Source organism: Lonchura striata, chromosome 3 (assembly GCF_046129695.1).
Source record: "Lonchura striata isolate bLonStr1 chromosome 3, bLonStr1.mat, whole genome shotgun sequence".
Taxonomy (NCBI): domain Eukaryota; kingdom Metazoa; phylum Chordata; class Aves; order Passeriformes; family Estrildidae; genus Lonchura; species Lonchura striata.
The window spans coordinates 31,266,433-31,288,755 of NC_134605.1; the positions used below are offsets into that span (position 1 = coordinate 31,266,433).

General features: G+C 40.2%; 2 protein-coding genes across 11 annotated transcripts in view; one reads left to right on the top strand and one right to left on the bottom strand.

Annotated features, from left to right (window-relative positions):
- SDCCAG8 (SHH signaling and ciliogenesis regulator SDCCAG8) overlaps positions 1–13,583 on the top strand; it is a 105,529-nt gene extending 91,946 nt beyond the window's left edge. For 4 of the 6 annotated variants that reach the window (XM_021550418.3, XM_021550417.3, XM_021550415.3 and 1 more), the window contains 2 exons: positions 7,036–7,162; positions 9,157–13,583. In XM_021550418.3, the coding sequence (XP_021406093.2) occupies positions 7,036–7,162; positions 9,157–9,222 (193 nt within the window). In that variant the 3' untranslated portion in view covers positions 9,223–13,583. The remainder of the gene's footprint in view (positions 1–7,035; positions 7,163–9,156) is intronic. The other 2 variants (XM_021550414.3, XM_021550416.3) reach the window with 2 other exon arrangements.
- A 2,728-nt stretch (positions 13,584–16,311) lies between these two features.
- The window catches only part of AKT3 (AKT serine/threonine kinase 3), a 146,366-nt gene continuing 140,354 nt past the window's right edge, over positions 16,312–22,323 (bottom strand). For all 5 annotated transcript variants that reach the window (XM_021550421.2, XM_021550420.3, XM_021550423.3 and 2 more), the window contains 2 exons: positions 21,963–22,065; positions 16,312–19,959 (listed from right to left, as the gene is read on the bottom strand). In XM_021550421.2, the coding sequence (XP_021406096.1) occupies positions 19,874–19,959; positions 21,963–22,065 (189 nt within the window). In that variant the 3' untranslated portion in view covers positions 16,312–19,873. The remainder of the gene's footprint in view (positions 19,960–21,962; positions 22,066–22,323) is intronic.

Consider the following 22,323-nt stretch of genomic DNA (forward strand, 5'->3'; position numbering starts at 1 on the left):
TTATGGGTGTACTGGGGAACGTGGGGAGATGGAGTCTGGCCCCTGGTGATACAGCCTTGCTCTGCAGTGCTGTGTTGTGTGCCAGCTGCAGCTCCTTGTGAGGTGGGAGCATGTTTGCTTGGCCAGCCAGTGCAAACAGAGGCTGAACCCCACTCAGGTCCCTTGGCTGTATCCACACATATCTTGAGCACAGATCTTTCTTACCTCTCACGCACATCCTAGGCTCCTCTGCCCACCTTGACCTCCTTCCCAGCCATTCCTTAGATCCCTACTCTGTATGTGCCCCTCTTTTCCCTTTTGTTTCCTAGAGTAAGTTGGGAAATTAGAGCTGCAATAGAAGGGCAGTGGGCTGAGCTTGGGCTAAACTTTCAAATGGAAGCAATCTGCTCAGTGTGGATGGAGAGCAATGAGCCCTTGTATATAAGGACTATCTGAATGTGCTGCATAGACAAAATTGTGTGTCACCAATATAAGTCATATTCCTCCTTTTTTGTGTCACAAGCATAAATTTAAACTTTGTACAAATAAGCAAATGTGTGTTGCCTGCCAGAGCTTAAGGCAAAATCATTTGTTTGAAATTAACTGGAAGGAGGGGCACCTCTAGAATGGAAAATAAGGGTAATGGGGATTACCCTTACAAAACTACCAAGTGACACCTCCATAGATATTTAACATTTTGATATTTTTAGAGTTTATTTGCATAGTAGTCACACTATGCACTACTGCAGTATTGGGGTTGTGCTGCAGAACAGTTTTGAAGGACTGTGATATGTAATCCTTAAACTTGGAAAGACTCCCTTGCAGATAACCAAATGAGAAGGACTGTACCCAGCACTATTGGCCTCTCATCTCCAAGGTCACTAGTGAGAAACATTTTACCTTGCAAACACAGGTGCTGATAGCTAGAGAGATAAGCTTTCTGCTCTGTACTTCAGTGCCTGCAGCCCTTGCTGGCTGCAGCCAGGATCTGGGCTCAGAGAGGACAGCAGGGCGAAACCCAAAGCTGTTCTGTTTGCTGCAATTGCAACTGTCAGAACAACTGAAGCAGTTGTAGCTCAGCTGCACTGCCCTTTCTAGCGGTAGGGTTGGTTGGTTTGTTTTGGTTTTTTTTTTTTTTTTAATTAAGACAATATCTGACAAAGTGAATTAACAGAAGCTGATGCTTTTAGCAGGTTTTTTGCTTCAAATGCCTGATGTCAGCTTGGGCCACATGTACATTCTGCACATGCCATGGGATAGAAAAAGCGAAGACTTGTTTTTCAATTCTCTGCTGCCTGCCCAGACACCACATGTACTGTCTGTTACATGTCGCTTCTGATGAGGTTCATGCTGGGAATTTCTTTTTAAAGGCAAAGTATTTGTGAAGGAAAGAGTTCAGACTAGGCATTAAAAATTCTCTGTGTCTCCAGCTTGAATACAGTGATTGCTTTATGTGGACACCAGCTAGCAGTTTGTACAGGTTCAGGTTTGTCTGGTAATAAACAAAACAAGAGGAACTGGAGTAAGCAGTAGGGGAAATTGAGCACATGTTTATAAAAAAAAGTAAACTAGCCACAGTTTGTAACTAGTGACACAAGTACAGGAAAATTATTTCAGTAATACAAATACGTATCTTATTAATATGAGGAGACCACTTTTGAAACGTTAGTGGGATATGTGTCTCCTACCATTATGACTGAGAAATTGTGCAAAATCTGTAAATCTGTTCTGTCTGGCACGTAACAAAATCAGAGAGGTGAACATCTTTAAAAAAAAGAAAAAAATGTAGGGTCTGACTATACAATTCAGTATATTTCTGTAATATTGTCTGCTTTGAGCCCTGCCTTTTTTTTTTTCCCTATGGTATTTTACAGCATTCTAAATTACTAGCCTGGATGATCTAGAGAATTGTTTTACTCCATACTTGTCAACTAAAAGCATAAAATAGTAACCTGAACTATTTCTTCTCTAGAGCAAACCTGATCCAGAGTTCATATTCCTATCAATGGGTTTACTATTTTGTATTCCTTTAAAGGAGGAAAAGCCTCATCTTCAGCCAGGGGATTTGGACACAAATAGACATTAGTGAAGCTTTCACCCATACCTTTTCCACCCTGCTGTACACTCTCTTTCATTGCTTCTTTCCTGTCAAAACCCAGTAGGGCCAAAAGTGGTCATTACAGCAGTGAAGCCCAGCTGCTACACCCCCTACTGAAGAACAGACTGATAATGTTCTCTTCAGCATGTTAGACATGAGCTATTAGAAGCCCAGGAATAGATCCAGGCTCAGGTTTCCTACATGATCTATTTGTTTAACCTGGTGAGCCAGCTGTAGAAGTGAGGACATACTCTAATAGACAGTGGTGACATCTGAAACAAAGGGGAAGCTCCTATGTAAACTTTTAATTAAACCCTATTTGCAAGTGGCATGTTGTGGCATGAAAACATTGTTATCTTATTAGAAATTATATACTATAGATACTTTAAAACTATGTGGAAAAATTAAGTGTCTTTAGTAAAAGGGAATTTAAATGTTACCCAATAGATATAAAAATTAAAAAAAAAAAGAAGACTGAGTGATATAAAGCAACCTGGGTCAAGGGGTTCATGGTGAAATGTAGGTATTTGCTTCTTAGGTGTCCAATTCCAAACTGTGCAAGGGATATTAACTTCTAGTTACCATCTGTTAACATCAGTTGGATGAGTTTGTTCTGCCTGTAGCATGGGCAAGTGCTTATCTTACTAAGCTAGAAGTGGTGTAGATCTGCTCTGCCTGAGCAAAGGAGTCTTGTCCTTTTTATGGCAACAGAAGTCTAATAGGGGTTCCAGAAGGTGAGAAATTCCATGGAAACTTTTTTAATATGCCCTGAACTGTCTCCCTGTGTCCTGTTAGAAGTCAGGTCTTCCAGTGTGACAGAAAGGAGGAGACTTATTCACTACCTTTAGTTCCTACTCACTGTTACAGGGTGATTTTTTAATCTGTGTGTTTTTCCTCTTATGCTTTTTAAAATTTTTTATTAGCATTAAAAAGGTGCATCATAGTCTTTTGATTTCGAAGCCAGGTGGGAGAATACAGTTCAGTTAAAGGACAGGTTGTGTGTATAGATATTCCTGTTTAAATTTTGGGAGCATGTGAAGGCTTCTCTGAGATGCTTATCACTTAAGGTTGTTTCAAGGCACTGATCTATGGGTCAAGATCTTAAATAAACAATAATTTAGGACACTAGTGAAACATCAGGGTGTAATTTACTATTTATCTGCCTTTCTAAATTCATAGACTAATTTTTTTTACCTTAAAATTTACTGTGTGAATTTATTAGTGAAGATGCAAGTTTCTCACATGAGTAATAATTTTATTTTTGGTCTCAACATCCTAGTTGTTCACAGAGTTGATTAAAGATACAATGAGGTAGTGAACATAAATTTTTCTACCTTAATGAAAACATCACTTCTGCGATGAAAAGGGAAGACAGAAATGTAGCAGAGTTGAGGTGGAAAGAAAGCAGAGGAGACCTGTCCTACCATGCCTATGAGAGGGGTGGGAAGTGACAGCAGCTGGGCCAGTTGTGGCTGCAGAAACAAGCTCACTGTGAGCACCAGCCTTAAGTCTTTGATGGCAGCAAGTCTGGCACCAAGATCATCATAGAGGCAAAGCAAGCCTGATCACTGACTTGCATTCAGCAGGAGATGACCTCAGGTAGTGCCTGATCTATCTGTGACAGGGACTAAGTGTGATCACCATAGTGATTGCCCTTCAGCTGTATCTCTGCAACATAGCAGAGGTCTCTAGCATGGCCTTTGGTTTTCCCACTCAGAACCAGGAACCACCCCTGATCATCAGGCAAATGAGCAATGCAGGAGCAACCTTAGAAATACGTAGCTTGACCCTCTTGCCCTGACAGGACAAATGCATTTTAAAGGCAGTTTGCTGCACAGTGGCATATGCTGGTTGTGCTGGGTTTTAGTCACTTTGAGGGGCAGCAGGAGGCAGGCCCAGCACCCCCTGATGCACAGAGACATTGCCCTGGTGCTGATGGGCCCCTGGGTGGCTGATGTCCCAGCCCTTGCCATGGGATGCCACTGCTGGTGATGGGCTGGCCTGTGTTACCATGGCAACTGGCAGATGGGGGCTTCAGCAGGGGCAGTGGAAAGGCAGCCCTTTCAGCACTGACAGCTCCACTCTGGCTGGCCTGAAGTAGTTATCAGATTACTTGTATTAAAACCTAATTAAGATGTGTGCCAGTAAATGCAGTATGATTATTGGATTTGGTGATTTAGCTGCTGCAGGTTGCTGCAATCCAGTCACGCCATTTCAGCAAATCCAGCTCCGTGGAGTAAAGTGAAAATGTTTTACATCAGTAACTGGACTATGCTGAAAGAGTAAATAACCTTTTAATGCCTCTACTCGGTCAAGGACTGACTGATACCCACTGTAGGGTACTGCCCACAGATCCTTGCATATTAATTTCCTTCAAATCAACATTAAAACCCAGAGGAGGGCTGACAGGTTATGTCAGCTTTTACCTTCATTGTGGATTGCCTGTGGATTAATGGGTCTGAGCCTCCCAGGGTAGGGAGCTTGCAGCCTGAGTCCTGTGAGTGCCCTCACTTTAGCTATGTGCTGTTATAGAAAAGAAAGCAGTTTTTGTTTTTATCTGTAGGCCACACATAAGGGGAATTGTTAAATAGTGGGTACTAGTATAGCCTTGTGGTGTTGGATACAATGTAAGTTTATTCTGCAGGTGAAATTAACCTTGGTGCCAAAGCTGTGCTTTGTGCTTGATGTTTCACCTAATTTCTGCAGGGTATTGCAGTGATTGTCTAGCCATAGCTGTCAAAAGGTAACAAAAACCTTATCTATCACTTTTCACTTAATTTCTGGACAGCCTGAGGTATAGCCTAGTCTCAGATCCAAATTTCACTGCCATGTGAGGTCTTCTGCATGTTGTAATTGCACAAAAAAGCATGGTAGGTTAGAGCCATTCTAACATGAAGCTGAGTATGAGTTCCAAGTACAGAGGATCAGAGCAAAACGTTTACCTTTAAGCTTTCACTGCATCTTGTGATGCCTCAGTTGTGTTCTCTTTCTGTGGAGCCACTCATCTTATGGAACTGTCTCTTTCTTACCTTCATATAGAAATAGGGATTTTGGTTTGAAGTGGTTAATGGGAAATTATTTGAAGGATATTGTTGTCACTACTGACTGGGAGCTTTCTCCTTAGTGCCAGGTTGTCCTGTGGGTAGTCCAAACATGGTAATATGGTTCAAGAGTTGTGTTTTCACCTCGTGCCTTGAAGTAACGTGACAGAGCATGGAGTCAGTCCCTGTACTCCAACATGGCCAGGCCAAGGGGGAGCAGCTGTATGCCATCCCAGCTAGATGAATCTTGCCACTTTGGTGGAAAAATTATCTCATTTAGATAGGAGAGACACAGTGGTCACTCAGATACACAGGACACAGTATATTTGTCTGGTAGGTGGTGTTGCCAAAGTGAACGTGGCGACCGTGCAACCTCCCTCACTCATATTAGCAAAGTGTGCAGAAGGTTCTGTCACCCAGTTGTAAAAATGATGGCAGGCATCGATGTGCAGTTGTAACATATGGGAAGTACAGTGAATGTGGGTGGAGCTGTTCATTTCTCATCTTGAATCATTTACAAGATCAGCAGGCAGGCCAGATACAATGCATATGGGAATGTGTGGCTGTGCTGCACATGTCACACGTAATAGCAGATACTGTGAGAGGGCCCGGAGCCTGTCCTCAGGAGCTAAAGGCAGCAGAGCCGGCTGGGAGTCCCAGTGTGTCAACCAAGGGCCAGCTTGGCAGCAGTTTTGGGAGAGCAGACTGGCAGACAGAATTTGGAAATTCACAGATCCAGATCTGCACTGACTAGTACTGCACCCTTTTCATCCATTGTAGCCCAGAGTTGTAGATCAGTATGTCATTAAACCTGTAATCAAGCACTGGCGATACAGATGATAAAGTTGTGGCCTGCCAGTCAAACCCAGCTCAGTGCCTGTGTCATCTTTCTCCCTCTGCTCAAGGAGACAGTCTAAATGTAACATTGGGTGGAGAAGTTACAAGCAGAAAAGTGTAATTGATTATTTCCATAATTGAAGACTTTTCCTTCTACAACAATTTATTTGAAAGGACATGGAGCTTCACAATAGAGCACATTAGGGTTTGTGTCCAGCAATATTTTCGAAATTTGCATGGGCTACCTGTGATTATCTACTAAAAAATATTATTCTGATGTAAAATTCACATTAGTTGGAAATTACTTCTACCTGGATATCAGAAGTAACAAATGGTCACTGGAGAAATAACAAGTGATACCTGCTTTTGTGATTAAAGAAATAAGTATGCAGTTGACCTGTCTTACAGCACTGTTGTCCCAGTTCAGGCACTTGCTCTTCCAGTGTAAGCTGAAGGCCTCTGCATGTTTCTTCTGAGATCTGCCAGCTTTTTCCCTCTGTTTTGCAGCCCCTGATGAGGAGGGCCTTGGAATGATGGTCTTTACATCTTTCCCTAGGAATCCCTGTTAGACTGTTAAAGGATCTATGCTTAATTAACACTAAGCTTTACTTGAAATAAATGCCATGTTCTGTAATGAGTTTTGGACATTGACCAGCTTGCAAAGAGCAGTGGACAGAAAACAGAAGTTTTTGTCACTTCAGGTCCAGTTTGTCAGGGAGTTGGGTATTTGGTTTTATAATCTGGGCTACTGTGTGTGTTTCAAGAAGAGAGTTACTGAAGCAGCTACAGAGTGTGCCACTTGCTTAGCTACAGGTGTTGGGATGCACTCCTGCAGTATTTACTGATGTCACAGCAAAGCAGATTTGTTGTCATGTCCTCGTAAAGTTTCTAAATTAAAAGTGCAAACCTTTAAAAGTGTTAATTTAAAGTGTGAAAATACATTTAATGCCCATCCTAGGAGTAATACTTTAGTCTCAGCCTGAACTCTGGGCACTGTCACCACCACTGCAAACACCAAAGCCTCTTCCATGAACTCCAATTTCAGATGCTCTGCAACCCTTTTATCTATTTCTTTTCCAGGTTACAGCAGCTTGACAAGCACTGCCAGGCCACTGCTCAGCAGTTAGTGGAGTTGCTCAACAAACAGAATCAGCTCTTCAAAGAGAAGCACCTGCTTACAGAAGAGGTGCAGTTTCTGCGAACACAGGTACTGTGCCAAAAGAAAAGAAAGTCTGAGGGGAATATTCTGCTGCTTTAGCAGAGAAATCTGCCAGCAGTCTGATTTCAGCTGCTGGATTTTGTTGCTGTTGTTCTTTTAAATACAGCATTACCTTATAAAAATTAAAATAAAAATTCACGCAGTTGGAAAGGTAGCTGAACTTGACTCTAACTTAAATATAAACTAAATGAAAAAAGTGTTTTAAAGTGACAATAAAACACAGAAGTTATTTTAAGGTACAGTTTTTAGCTTTCTTATCTGAATATTTTTTTCAGCGAAAAGGGAAATCTGTTCTTTAACATCATTTATGTTTAAATGGTAACTTGATATTGATAACTGCTTAGAGGTTTTGCTGCCATTTGTCAGACTGAAGTCCTCTATCACTTCATTATGTTTTTCTCTTTATTTTTAAAAGTTACTTATTTTTTTTTGTTGTTCAATGACAACTCATGGTGAGACTCTTGGGATTGTCCTATGCAGAGACACTAGTTGAGCTTTGATGGTCCCAGTGGGTCTCTTTCAATTCAAGATATTCTGTGATTCATGCACCCAATGTGAGATGGTGAATGTACAATCAATCTTGCCTGGGCACTAATCACAGCACTGCTTCTCCAGCAGTTCTGATTGTTGCTTCCAGTGGTCCCTAGGAAACTGTAGCTTCCTATAGGCTGTTCTGGCTTTTTTTGTCTTGGCCACTGTTCTTTGGCCAGTATGTGCTTTGGAAATAAGGGAGAAGACTGCAGGGCTGGGTTTTTTCTTTTTCCTTCTTTCAGAAAAAGGAAGAGAACTAACAAGCACAGAATGAGGTTTAAAGTAAAACTATCAGATAATCAAACTCAGTGTTGAATTAGTGAATTTACTCAGTCACAAATCAAATTACAATGGTTTCTAACTTTCAAACTCATGAGTTTGCCCAGGATAGCTGGAGTTTGCTTAACATGGTAACAAAGGACACTCAGTATAGGAAATCTGGTCTAGTAGCACACCTAGCAGTAAACAGGACATGAATTGGCTTAGAACTTTAAAGTACTTAAATCATACTATTTTTGTAGGCTTTTTATCTGTAGAAGTCAGTAAATGTTTAACTTAGGAGAATAAAATCCATACTTTATTGAGACCCTAATCATGTCCAAGTGTTTGGTTTTACAGGACTTCCTGTTCTAGTAGACAAACTTGGTGTGTAAGGTTATCAGCATTGTAGTAACTACTGGCAAATTTTAGGGCAACATGAGTGTTCTCTCTATAAGAGAGGTTAAGGAGGTAGTTTAAATAAATTAAAATTTCTGCTTTAAGAAAAGCACTCTTGGTAATGTGAACAGACTTTACATGGCCCACAGGGATTTTGTTACTGATAATCTGTTTTATCTGGAAGTGATTGTGTTTTCATGGAGTTGGGCAGAAGTACAAAAATCATACAAAAGAGGAAAAACATCATTCAAATATTACATTTCTATCAAGACTTGACTGGCAGAAGCTCAATGTGCTCCATAGGATACTTTTTAAGTTGAGAACACTCAGAAAAGAGGAATGATAGAAAAACTTATTACAGAATGAGCCCTAAAAATCTATGTGCAGATATTTAAAGCAATGGTGGTTCTCTGGGAACTGGAATTCAGCCCAAAAGAGCTGCTTGGAATATCAGACAATTGTTTTAAGGAAACTGAAGAACAGTTCACCATAAATTGAAGCTCTTTGCAGAAGGATACCTGTAGTTAGTATGGAAATACTGAAACCAAACAACTGCATAGTTAATGTTCATCAAAGGTTAAAGTGACCTCATATTCCACATTTTACTATATTGTCCAGTAGTTGTCCTTTTATAATTAACCAAGTTTATTAAGGTTCTTTTGGGAGGGAGGGCAAGGAGGTGGAAGCAATCAACCATTACCTAATCTTTTAAAGATTATGTAAAATACGCTAACTTAAATGTGCTGTTGTATCTTGGAACATAAGCCTCTAGTAACTGCAGTTGCATATTTCAGGGAAAAAATGGGATGCAGATCTCAAACAGGACACAGATGGAATCAAGTAAAAACCTGGATGGATAAAGAGAAATGAGCATAAGTAGGTATTTTTTTTCTATATCCTATATATAGAATGGGGAGGAGAGGAAAGGAGAGCACAACTAAAACTATTTGCAGATGTGAGTTGAATCTGGCAAACACTTAAAAGACAAAAGGAAGAAGGAAGTGTTTGAAACATTTTTGGGTTTGAAACTGTTGAAGCTTTTTGTGCTTTGATTTTTTCTCTTTAAGCACTCTAAAAATTTAAGGACAAGCCCTCAATAGTAAAGGCAAGTTTACCTAATAGAATAATAAAAAAAAAAATCTTAAATATCTAAGTTGAAGGGAAAGGTGGATATACACCTCTTAGCTAGGTAGAAACTTCTGGAAGATCTCAGATTTAACCCAGGTACTTTGTGTCTGGATAGTCCCTAGATGTTTGCCTTTTGATTTAAAATGCTTCATTTTGTTGCTTCCGGTATTTTCTATCTGGGGAAGCTTGAATCATCCCTATCTCTTCAGAAAGGCTGCAATTGGCAATTGGTTTTGTAATAAATCGTAACAGTTCGTGTCACATTGAAAGAATATTATGTAGATATTTGTATTGGGAGCAGTGCTGTCTGAGTTACAGTAGTGCAACACAGCTATAGCTGTTCCTACTGCCTTGTAAGAGTTATTGAACTTTTAAAGAATTTAAAATTGCATCATTTACTTGAATCTAGCTGACCTAGCCAACAATCCCTAACAAGTCCTAAGCCTTGATAGGATTTGTTTTCAAAAGTCATGTTACTTCCACTGTAGTTTTTATTTCTAGTGTTACGTGTTTGTTGTACGGGGGAAAAGACAGCAGAAAGGAAAATAAAAAACCTGTCTTTAAATTCAGCTACATTCTCATGTGTTCAGAGCCTGTTTTTCTTGGAAAAGTCATTTGACACTGTAAGGAAAATTCAGGTTTTTAAAGTGAAGGAAAAGAAATCATAAAAGAAGTACCTGGTCCTGCTGAATGCTGCATTCCTTTACAGGCTACATGAGCATACTCAGGACCTGGTAAAGGTAATCAAATTTTAATTATGGCATTTACACCTCTCAATTTGAAAGTTTTTGGAACACTCAGGTTTGGAATTTTTACCTTTGAAAGTTTCTTACACATTGGAACTCACCCTAAGGCAGGAGGATAAAAGATATTTAATTGCCCTCCTACATAGGTATGAAATACAGAATACTAAATAAATGCACACAGAAAGCAAACAAACATCTAGACAGAGATTGCTGGAAACCTCAGCACCCCCCACCAGGCATGAGTGTATTTGTGAGAGCTGGGATGCCTCTCTTGCAGGATCTGTCTTGGTGTCCATCAGTGTGACAGAAATAAGTATTTGTTCTGGTGGATAATCCCCTCACAGACCCCAGCTGCCAGAAGGGGTTGCTGGCCAGCTGAGCCAGTGAGAGCACAGACGGGCAGGATTTGGACCTTGAGGATTACTTCCATCGAGGGCTGTCACCCTGTGCTGCTGCTCTGACTTCCCCACAAAGATCTCCTCCTGCAAGCCAGACTCCCTCTGGCCAGGAACCCACGCTCTCCCTGTGCTTTCCGTATGGCTGAGCCTCTCAAGCTCTCTCTTCCCTCCTTACAGACGTGTTTGTCACAGCCAGTGTGTCTGTGAGCTGATCACCCTTCTGCTAAAACGAAGTTAAAGTACACTCACTGTGTCTTTGTCACAGCCAGTGTGTCTGTGAGCTGATCACCCTTCTGCTAAAATGAAGTTAAAGTACACTCACCCGTGCCTGCGCTCCCGTCCTTGCCTCAGTCACTCAGCACTGTCAGAATTACAGCTCTTCTAGGGCAGGGGTTTGCTTTCCTTTCTTGTGTCAGCAGGAATATCCTGTGAGGTCCCAGTGGTTAATGCAGCAGTGTGTCCCAAGTGCCCTGTTTGCTTTTTAATTTTTATTATGCATTACAGAAGGAGGAGCCTTATTTCCAGCAAACAGGTAGGTCATCCATCTCTGCTGTCAAAAGTGATTAAAGTGATCCTTACATGGCCCTCAACCTCAGGAGACCTGAAGATTGCTTTTGTTACTAGGAGAGAGCTTTTATCTTAGTGCAGTCTTACTGCACAAAGATGGTGCCTCTGCCAGGTGTTTGTAACAGCCAGTGACAGTCCACAGATGGGGTTGGTGGATGTTGTGGGTTTTCTTTAAGCAGATGAAAATCTTCACTTCTGCTTGGATGGAGTTTAATCAGAAGTGATGTGAGTTAAACCATGACAGGAAGGGATAAAGATAAACCTCTGGTTTGATGTCTGACTGCCCTGACATGAGGCTTCAAGTATTGAGCTCCTCAGTGATTGTGCATCTGCAGCTGTGGGAGTCCTGTACATCCCATACAGTGTCTGGCTACTGGACAAAGCTGGGCACCAGCTAAGGAGTTGAGCCTGGCCCTCCTGAGAGTTCCACCTTGGGTTTTACAGCCATGCAATGGAGGATTAAGGCACTGAAGCCACCTGAGTGCTTTCTAATCAAACAGGGAGTCAGTTGCTCTTCCCTCCTCCCAGTATAGCTGGCAGCAATAAAATAAACCAGTCGGGCATCTGCAGTTTCACTCCCACAAACCCTTCCAGCCTGTTAAAGCAGATGCCACTGAGGCAAGAAGGGAGTGCCCAGAGGAACCTGGGCACTGTGTGCTGCAGCATTCTGTGCACTGAAAACCAAAATATTCTTGGGAGGAGGAGAAACTAAGACTGGAAAGGCCCCTATACCCTGACTGTCCAGTAAGCAACTCGTTTACCAATTACGTGAATGTGACAATGACAGCTGTACCCCTTTCGTTAGAAAACAGCACACCTTAAATGACAGCTTTAATACTTGGGCCCTGGGACAGTGTGGTACAGAGATTCTGACAGGATTGTTGCTGCTTTGTGAAGAGGTTCAGGCCAGGCTGGAGTCAGGAGATTTGGCCCACTTCATCAATCAAGCTGAGGTTCTGCATCTCACAAAGCATTAGGACTAGGTAATTGTGGTGTGGAAGGACACCCACAACAGAAATTTCCAGGAGTTCAACTTCTTCAGGAGTTGAGTTTTTGGGTTCTGCCCATACTCTGATGCTGAGGGTCACTGCACCACAGAGTGCAGTGTTTCTTCTGGTTGTCACTACCTAGGCACTGACAAGGAATTTAAGCCCCAAGGCTTTCCATTGCCATAGTTCCTTGCACTGGTCGCAAACACAACTGTAGCAGTTGATGTTGGTGCATGTATTTTGGGGGAAAAAACCACCATGTTACTCTTTTTCATTCTTTAATGAACTGCAGCTTCATGAATTTTCTTTAATTCAGCCTAACCAACTAAGGAGAGGAAAAAAAAAACCCTTCAGTCTTCTAATGCAAAACCAGCCAAAGTAGAAAGTTTATTTTTCTTTCTGAGGTCATGTACATCTCTTAAATTCAATTTTTAGTACTGCAGGGGCTTAATTCAAGGTAGCTCCCCCAGCTTCAATAGTTTGATATCTTGCTCAATTCAGTCCTTAAGTGCTACCGAGGAAGCACAAACAACAGCTATGCAAGAGCTTCAAAACTGCGAATTAGCCTTCTCACCAGAGGTTTCATACTAGCACCAAGGCAACAGTTTCCTGTTTTGCTACAGCTGCCCACCCCAGACACATGCTGAACACTGCACAGTAAACACCCTCTGGCAAAACCCTGCCACCTTCTTCCTGGAAGGGGCAAGGGGCAGGATTTTAGACGTGCCCCAAAACAAGAGCTCACTTATTTACTGCTAAACAGGAGCCATGTCAAAAGCTCATGGAGATCCTGTTTTTCAGCAATCAGATGTCTCTTGTTCTTGCTACCTGTAAGACTTCTGAGGTTAGAAAGAGTTGAGGACATCAAGCCCACAGACAGTGCAGGCTTTGAAACTGTACTTGTTTACTCTGCCTTACTGCAGTCTTAACCAGTTTTTATTTTTCTTCTGAGAACTTGTCTGCAGGCTGACGTGACACAGGCTGACGTGACACAAATGAGAAACACAGGCACTGCCATACAGACTACCCATCTCTTCCTTTTATCTTTCAGGTCTGCTCTGCACCTGGCTGAAACTTGTCTGAGGCTCACCCAAAGACACCTCTGCAGAAAACAGGCACACCTGCTACCTAATTTCAGCTGGTTTCTATTTGGTTTTCACTACAGAATCACAAATATTTTGAAGCCTTACCAGCCTACCAAACTTTCTAGGACAACAGCTGAGATTTTTCTGAAAAGACAGGCTTGCAAGCTAGTTTTAACAACTATCACGTGGTGTGGATGTCAACAATTTGTACAATGTTTATAAAATGTTTTTATCTATTTTCATAATTGAACATACATGTCTATATTATTTACAGACTGAAATATCAATAAACCTAATAGGTTCTCTAAGTTCCTTGTTCTGTCCTGAATTCAAGGGAAAGCATGTGCAGGGGGAGGAGGGAGAAGGGGGCTGTTTGCAATTGCTGCACAGGTACACTGCCCTCCTTTTTACAAACTCAGTACCAGAATATACCTGGGAACTTTATTCAACAGGACATTTGTCACTTTCATATAAAAAGTGAGAGCCCCAACAACTACTTACTAATCAGAAAAGCATAAGAGAAGATTGAGAAATATTCCACCTAATGTGGAGGAATTTCCATGGTTCAGGTTCCCCTTTAAAACATTCACTGAACAAGGCCTTTAAGAGAAAGGAGCCCTTGATTATTACAGAGGAACCATTACAAGAGGTGATGGGCTCCACACTGAAGTGGTGAAACTGGACTTTTCCACCAGCACATATTCAGGGCACCAGGTGAACTTGGCTTCAAATTATTGAACTCAGAACATTAGGAGGGTACAGGTGGAGGGCTTTTTTCTGGTTAACTGTGCGCTCATGTTTTTTAAGGTTACTTTTCAAATACCCAACTGTTTTAGAAAGAGTTTATCTGAGTATTTTGCTATCTAGTGTAATTTAAAGTGCTACACACACAAAAGTTTCTACATCTATTTTTTTCAATGTAGTTGGTAAAGGGGGTGAAAAAAGCGCAAAGAACAGTTCCCCAGCAATAAAGCTACTTCAGCCAGCATGAACACAGAAAACATAACAAAAATAAGAGTAACAACACATGCAATAAATTAACATTGGGTGTGGAACACAATCCTTCCTTCCCTTGTATTTTAAGAATTATTAGTGGTACAGCCCTAACATCAAAGTGATTTTTCCTCCCTATTTCAATTTCCTGCCATACAAAACTGCCAAACACATCTGATCACCTCCCTGAACAGCTTCACAGACATTGAGCATGCTGAGAAAGGCCTCAGGTCTTTAGAGAGAAGAAAGGCTGTTGAAGGAAAGCCCTCTTTAGTTAAATTCAGAATTTTTCACAGTAGTCAGGCTGACAGCTTTTTAAGTGTCACTACTTTATAGATGGTTACTACACAGTTAAGATTTATAATTATACATTTATAAATTTAGGAAATGCAAACTTCAACTTTTTTTTTTTATTATTATTATTATTTCACAGCATAAATGTGTGTTTAAATAGGAGACAGTGCCTATAGGCTACGTGTGCAAAGGAACTTGGGCACCTATTCCTGACACTTAGGCTTCACTGAGACCCTAGAGCACACTGGGACCCTCCACCTTTCTGCACTTGCCTCACCTATCAGGTGGCTTCTGGTGGCCACATGCAGGACCCCACTGCCAGCCACCCACGTGCATGTTTGAGTCGGATTTCAACAAAGGGTCCTGGGCTGCCAGTATATATATAGCTCAAAGTGGGTTTTTCATACTCATCCCAGGCATAGGTGCAACTATTGTCTTGCTGGTAGTCCACAAGGAGTAACTTCCCCTGCAGAAGTTACTCTACTTTGTAGCAATTAGTAAGTCATTACAGCACCAGGCCTACTTGTCTCATATCCCTCCCCACATTCCTCTGCTTCTACTTAAGCACTGAATGCTTGGTTTTACAAATTTTACAAGTATCAGACCTGATAGTCAAATCCAGGTCAGCACACAGAGTGTGATTCCACAACATGGGATGCAGCCTAAGCAGGCAGTCCTGTCACTGCTGCAGTTTTGTCCTGGTCACTGACATCCTGACACCACTGAACTAATGGATGGCTGTCTCCCTGATGCTCTTTCCTATTACAAGGTGGTGGAGGAAAAAAAGGAAGAAAAAATAAAGGAAAAAACCTGAGACCTGGATGAAGTACCTCTATTCCTGAGAAGCATTCACGTCAGAGAGCAGAAAACCTGTCAGAAAACTCAGATGACCCACTGCTTTAGGGACACTCAGCCCTCCAGGCTGGCTAGCTCAAACACCTCTGGACCAGCCCATGGGCTTCAAAGAGTCCCATTCTGCAGTGCCCTGCAAATCCCACCTTCCCTTTCTTGCCTCTCCTTGCCCAAACATCATCTAGCTGTGGGATATGAGGCCAAGAATTTCATCAGCTGAAAATCACTTAAATGGTGGATGTTCTCATAGGAGCATATCTTTAAAAGTGTAACCCAAATTTACTTTTATAAGTGACATGCATATCAGAGAGTTAACAGGAACCACCTGTATGGAAACAGCCTCAGTCCAAAGCACAGATACATTTTGCTTAGTCATAAAAACTTTTTTTTTTTTTGACAATACTGTAACTTAATCATTTACAAGCTGAAACTGTTCACCCAGTATCTGAAATATGTCACAGCGAGTTACAGTTATCACTAGGACTTCACAGCAAATAAAACTTGTAACTAAACATGCACAGATCATTATATATACAGTGATAAAAAAATAATGATGTACATTTTCTTGTAAGAAGAAATTAAGTAAATTCTTTGTGCATTTCAGGATTGAAACATCTAACCTATATAAAATTACTTTAAAATATGAAGTAAATATTTAACCCAAAACTTGAGAAATCTTTTGTAATCTGCAATATAGCCTTCTCATTTCCATTTTTCTTTCTCTGACACAGGACAACTTAAGAATTTTATCCTCTAACATATTTAATAGTAATGTGCAGATATAAAAAAATACGACCTCTGTGGCAAGCTTGAACATATATATATATATATATATATATATATATATATATATATTTACAATCCTCCAGAACAAACTAGCATTAAAAAACACAGAAGTAGCAGATTGACATAGTGCTTTATTTAAGCTGTCTGTACGAAGGAAAATAATGTGCATCCCTATCATATACGTGTAAAAATACTAAGGATGTACAGTGTAGAAAAACAGTTTCTTGTAGTTACTTCACATCCTTGTGGGTCATATACTTAAGGAAATAAACAGTTTAAGTATGACTGACAGTAATACGGTTTCTTGGGTTCGTAGTCGTGTCTGCTTAATATCCTTAACCATATGACTAGATCTTGCATGGATCTAATGAAAGAACTAGCAAGGTCAAGAAAAGTCACAAACTCTAAAGCTACAGGGAGGTAATTCAATTACCCATTTAGAAGTTTTTATTTAAATAAATACTTTACATTTCATGCTTGCCTGTAATGCACTACCAGGAGCAAGATAAGGAAATTCTACTGTAGACAGTACAAACAGTAGCAGCAAAGTGTGTACATTGAGGTGTAATATATAGACCCTGCAATTAGTAAGGAAAGACCTTACTTTTGTACTCTAGGAGAAGCACATGGCCCCTGCAAGAACAGTCAGCTTTAAGAAGCCACAAGATAAGATGGAAAAAAAGGTAAAACAATACTGGAATAAATGTTCTTTAAGCAACAGGAATGTACTGGAAGATGGATTAGTGTGGAAAGCGAAGCTGTGTGCAAAACTGCCAAAATCCAAACAGAATTGACTTATTTCCTCTGAGATGGCTGCAGTACAAGAGGGCATACTGTATGTCATGGAAGTCAGTACAAGCTGGAGTCAAGGTCTGAAATGTACTGTGCTCAAAAGGCTCACCAAGACAACCAGTCACCATCTCCTGTCCAAATTCAACCACAACCGCAGACAGCAGAAGAGCTTTGAAAGTTTCTCTCAGCACTGCTTTTCCACTTCTCTGTCATCTAACACTGGTAAGAGAGAATCCCCTAGGCCTGGGCAGCACAAGGTGGCTGCTGACTCTGCATCATAAACTGGTTTACTGATGTTGCAGAAGGCAGACAATGCAATGCAAAGTGATGTCTTAAAAGGTTTACAAACAGTTCAGTACCAGGCCCCTCCTGCAAACCGCACACTACCTGGCTACACAACGGAGAGCAAAGCACAGGGCATCGCTGCCATGAGGAGCTGCTGGCCAGTGCCACAGCCAGTTGGCCACTGGCTGGAGGTGCCCTGTGCCAAGAAACTTATTGCTATTACAAGCTAAAAACATAGGGGAGAAAACACAGGCATGTAACACAGATTTTGAATCACCATAGTTTCAGTCTGTGAGTACAAGAACTTTGCAGAGAACTAATTAATGCCCGTCTGTTAAGTACTTCGTTATTTCAGTCACTCGCGCACTGTGTCAGTGTAGACACCTCTTCACCACCAGTCCAGGACAGACCTGCAATGCATTTGCTGCTCTCCTCTCTCTCTGCACAGGGACAACATCTACATGTCTTTAGTGTTACACGGTGACATAATGAAATCCTATGCAGTTAGAATATACATCATGATATATTTCTATCTGATTATCCATCCATTATTAAAGATAAAACATGAAACATGAAAAATTGTCTAAGTTACTCTGCATCTTTAGCTGCCTTGCTAAAATGCCCATCTACCCCTTGACCATCCCAGCACATGCACTGCCAGCAGTGGGCTTCATGCTTGGGCACTCAACTTTCCACATCAAGAGGCTAAGGCATCTCTGTAGGAACATCTCTCAGACTCACTCACACAACACAACCAGGAATACTCTGCAATATCACAGTCTTTGTGGGAGCTAACAAGAGCTGAACGCAGAGATACTTCCAATGATAATCCCACAGAGTGGGGTTCCCCGATGTCACCTGCAACGGTGCACACGCTCTGTCGCTGTGCCATATCACGCCCCAACTCCTAGCACCAAAGGGTTTATTATTAAGATTATCATTGCTGAAGATCAAAGCTAAAGTTTATGCACATGTTCTGTTAGATACAGATCTTCGGAAATGGAAAGACGTATCCCTACCAGTGGAGTGTTTGTTGTGATGTTTGAAATTCAGTCAATAAGGTACCATGGTCACACATAACCTCCTGGGTTTCAGGACTCTTTTGGTTGAGGGCAAATCTTCCTTGAGAATGGCTGATCCCAGAAATTTACTATTTTAATTGTTAAAATAAAGTGCTTTTCTTGTAATCACTGTGATCTTGTTGTTCAAATGCAATTCCTTCATATAGAACAGACATTTTCTCTTGGGCTGTCAGGCTCTTACATTATGTTTATCCTAAATGGTGCATAAGATGTAGCTTTTTTGTCTGTTCACTTCTAACCCTTTGGCACGAGGTTGGAAATCCCCACCTCCACTGCCAAACTGTTAAAAGACAGTATTTCATTCACAAAAATCTGGTTCTAAGCAGTATGTACAATTTCAGAGCCTTGTTAAAATTTCCACATGGGAGAAAAGTGCATTATTCCCTTCAGCTTGTACAGTCCTTCCATATATTACAAAATTAACTGCTATAAGCCTGTTCTAAGATGTAGCAGCATTTGCAAACATGACATATACAAAACTTATCTCTAAAAATAAATACTACTGCAGTATAACAAAAAAAAAAAATTGGGAATTAAACACCTGGAGAGGAAACTAATTCACAAACTCAAAATAAAAACCAGTAAGGCAAACACCTGTTTACCTTGGTGCACACATTTTGGTGAAAAGCAATACTATTATGCCTGTCTACATTCTTCAGCCATCAGAGGTGATACATATCATGAAAGAGAAAAGCATGAAAAAGATGTTATCTGGTGAAAATTATAAAACCCCTTGAACAACTTCAACTGCTGCTTTTATGCCTTCATTTCTTGCATGTATAATGTTCAATTCTCCAAGATTGCACATGAACCTGGAAGTTCTAAGTGGCAGGCTGGGTGAGCCCAGCCCTTCTGCTTCTTCTGTAGTATCCAACAGTAATTAAAAAATAATATATATATATATATATATTTATATATATCAACAATTTAAGTCCTTCTCTCAAACATTTCCCAAACAAATTCCAGCCAGATGTTAATGAGAGAGACCTGCTTCAAGTAATGATATGCCTAACAGAAACCTTGCACATGTACATCACCACCTCTACGTTTCCTCATTCTAACCAGCACAAACAGATGCAAGAAAATGTTATCACCTAGTCTGTTTAGACTAATTACAATTTTTGATTCATCTTCTGGAAGAAGATAAGCTGGACCAACGCAGCTTTTGTTTAGCCTCCACTGTGAGGAAAAATAGATGACTACTTGTTCACAAAGTGTACAATGCTGAAGTCAAGTCATTTACCTTCAAAGAAACTGTTAGTAACTTCTTGATGTTGCTATTATACTGAGACTGTGGGCAGCAGCAACAGCAGGAGAACGGAGTAAGGAGAATCTCATATGTCATGCAAAACCAGAACAGATTTTAGGTAGGTCTGGGAAAGAAACTTGTTCAATTTGGAATGGTCTCTGAAAGTGCCCCTGCTATCTTAGTAGTATCTAGTACTGGTGGTGATGTTCAGGAATCATTTTCACTGATAAACCTAAGATGACAGTGAAGCAGCAGAACTAAAAAGTTATTCTCGTCCACTTGCAGAGTAGGAAAACTGGGGGAAATGCGGCCGCCTCTCATTATCCATGCAGTCCATACCATCCTCGTCATCTGTGTTAAGGAAGAAGTTCAAAACATCAGTATATTTGCAATAAAATTTTATTATTCACCTGATATGGAGTACATCTGTCACGGTTCAATGCGGAGATTAAAGGCTCAAGTTAAAGTAAAACTTCAGTTACGCATGTAAGCTTATGTTCACACAAAAGGATGATACTGAAAGGACAGCATGCCCAAAAGTCACAATTTATTTCAGGTTGATTGTTTGGTTCATTTTATTCTGACTACCACCTGAGAACCTCAATCACAACTACCCCTTCTAGGCTAATCCAAACATGCCAGCACACCCAGCTTCTGGTAGCACAGAAGCCAAGTGCCAATTGAGGCTGCCAGTTTCCATAATTTCTTGAGCTGAGCTCAGGAAATTATAGTCTTACTGTAGATATATTTAAATATTCCTCCATTTCAAAGGGAGTTAAAAGGAAAAACAGCTACAAAATTAACAATTCACACAGGTTCTATGTGTTTCAATTCTTAGCTATATTATTTTTAGTAAACTATTTATTTTTACAGTATTTACTGGGATCAGAAGAAATATGGAATAAGCCAAATTCATAAATATTTTTATTTATATAATTCCTCCAGTGCCAATGGAAAGCAGGCACCAGATGTTACCTGACTCTGAGAATTTGGAAGTGCATTCCTCACATGGCTTTTTAACAGTGCTTATTCTTAAAGACTCCTGCTGAGACTGTTATTCTAACAATGTAATGATATACAGCCTTTCAGAATTTTGTGTCTTTTGCATTTTCATATATTCTACACATAAAAACTAGAGTTAATCCTGATCTAATATCAAATCAACAGAACCCAAGTTAATCCAAATATTAGTAAAATTTGTTCGTTACAAAGACGAACAAATTCTTATCAAGATAGACAGGAGAAGAAAGGGTTCTTTTTTTCACAGCAGAAAAGACTTAAAATCACTTAAATTATGGACTGTGAGCAACATGGTCTAGTGGAAGATGCCCCTGCCCAAGGCAGAAGGATTGGAATCAGATGAACCTTAAAGTCCCTTCCAATTCAAACCACTCTATGTTTCTGTGATTGTGTTCAGACACTAAGAATGTAAAATCCAGAAAATACTCAAGATCTATATATGAACAGAAAACTGCAGCTAATCTGTGAGTCCTAAAACATCAGAAAATGAGATTGCTTTATGAAAGGTTAAGCAACCATAACTAAGCCTTTACTTTTGTAATCCTCCTTTCTCAGCCTCCAATATAAAGAAACAAACAAAATAAAAGAAAGAAAATTCTTTAAGAACTCAGGACCAAGATTTGAACTGCTCTGGCTTGGTAAGTAACTGTAAAGCCCTAGCTAGGCTGATCAGATAATGATTCTTGTGTGAAACACAACATGACAAAAACACAAACCATGGTGAAATCACATTCACAACAATAAGGAAACTTTGCAAGGTCCAGTGCCATCCACATTAACACCATTTTTAAGACTGTTGAAGCACGGGACCTGATAGGATATTTAATTTTCAAGTAATTGATTTTTTTCAAAGCATTGCCTTCAAAGTATTTCAAAATATATTCATCTTATTAAAGCTATACAGCCCACTGAAGACACCAGCACTGTCCACACACTTAAAGAAGGGCCCATGTTCCAATTATTTTGCTGAACTGGGACCTTGACTGCCAACCAGTTACCACTTGAAGTCAGTGTCTTCTTTTATTTAAAAACAAACAAACAAAACCCCAAATCAACAAACAAATGAAAAAACTCCAAACAGAATCAACACAAAAAAGCCCACACCAAAAATGCCTCTAAAAATCCAACTCAGAGTGAGCTAACGTTTTAAGCTTTGTAATTACTGTATCTTCAAAATAAAGCTGTCATTGAGAGTTACTCTTACACATTTCCACACAAAGATTTTTATTAGAAACACTAAGAACAGCTTTTCTATTCAAACAGAAAAAACCTTACACACTGCTTTATTATAAACATTATTGTTACATCATGCTTATGTATAATTTCTGACTTACATTTTTCAGGTGGTGTTATTGTAATAGTCTGAGCTGTAAATTCTTCATCAAAATACCTGGTGTCTGTCTCAGATGTCACTTGAGGTTTAAAAGGAGGTACAAGCTGAAAGGCACCAAGAAACAAAACAGAATTACTACAAGTCAAAGCTACACCCCAAATCAAACAAATAGGTCTGTGGAGAGGCAGATGAGTTTCTAACTTCCAGTAAATAATAATAGCCATTTGAGTCAATCCCAAAAATACCAGCTCAGAATCAAATCAATAGCACAACAATGCTAAATTCCAAGTATCACTCTCACATGACTTGCAGATAAATTGAGCTGCATAAAGATAATTACCTAGAAACTCTTCAGGCCAATT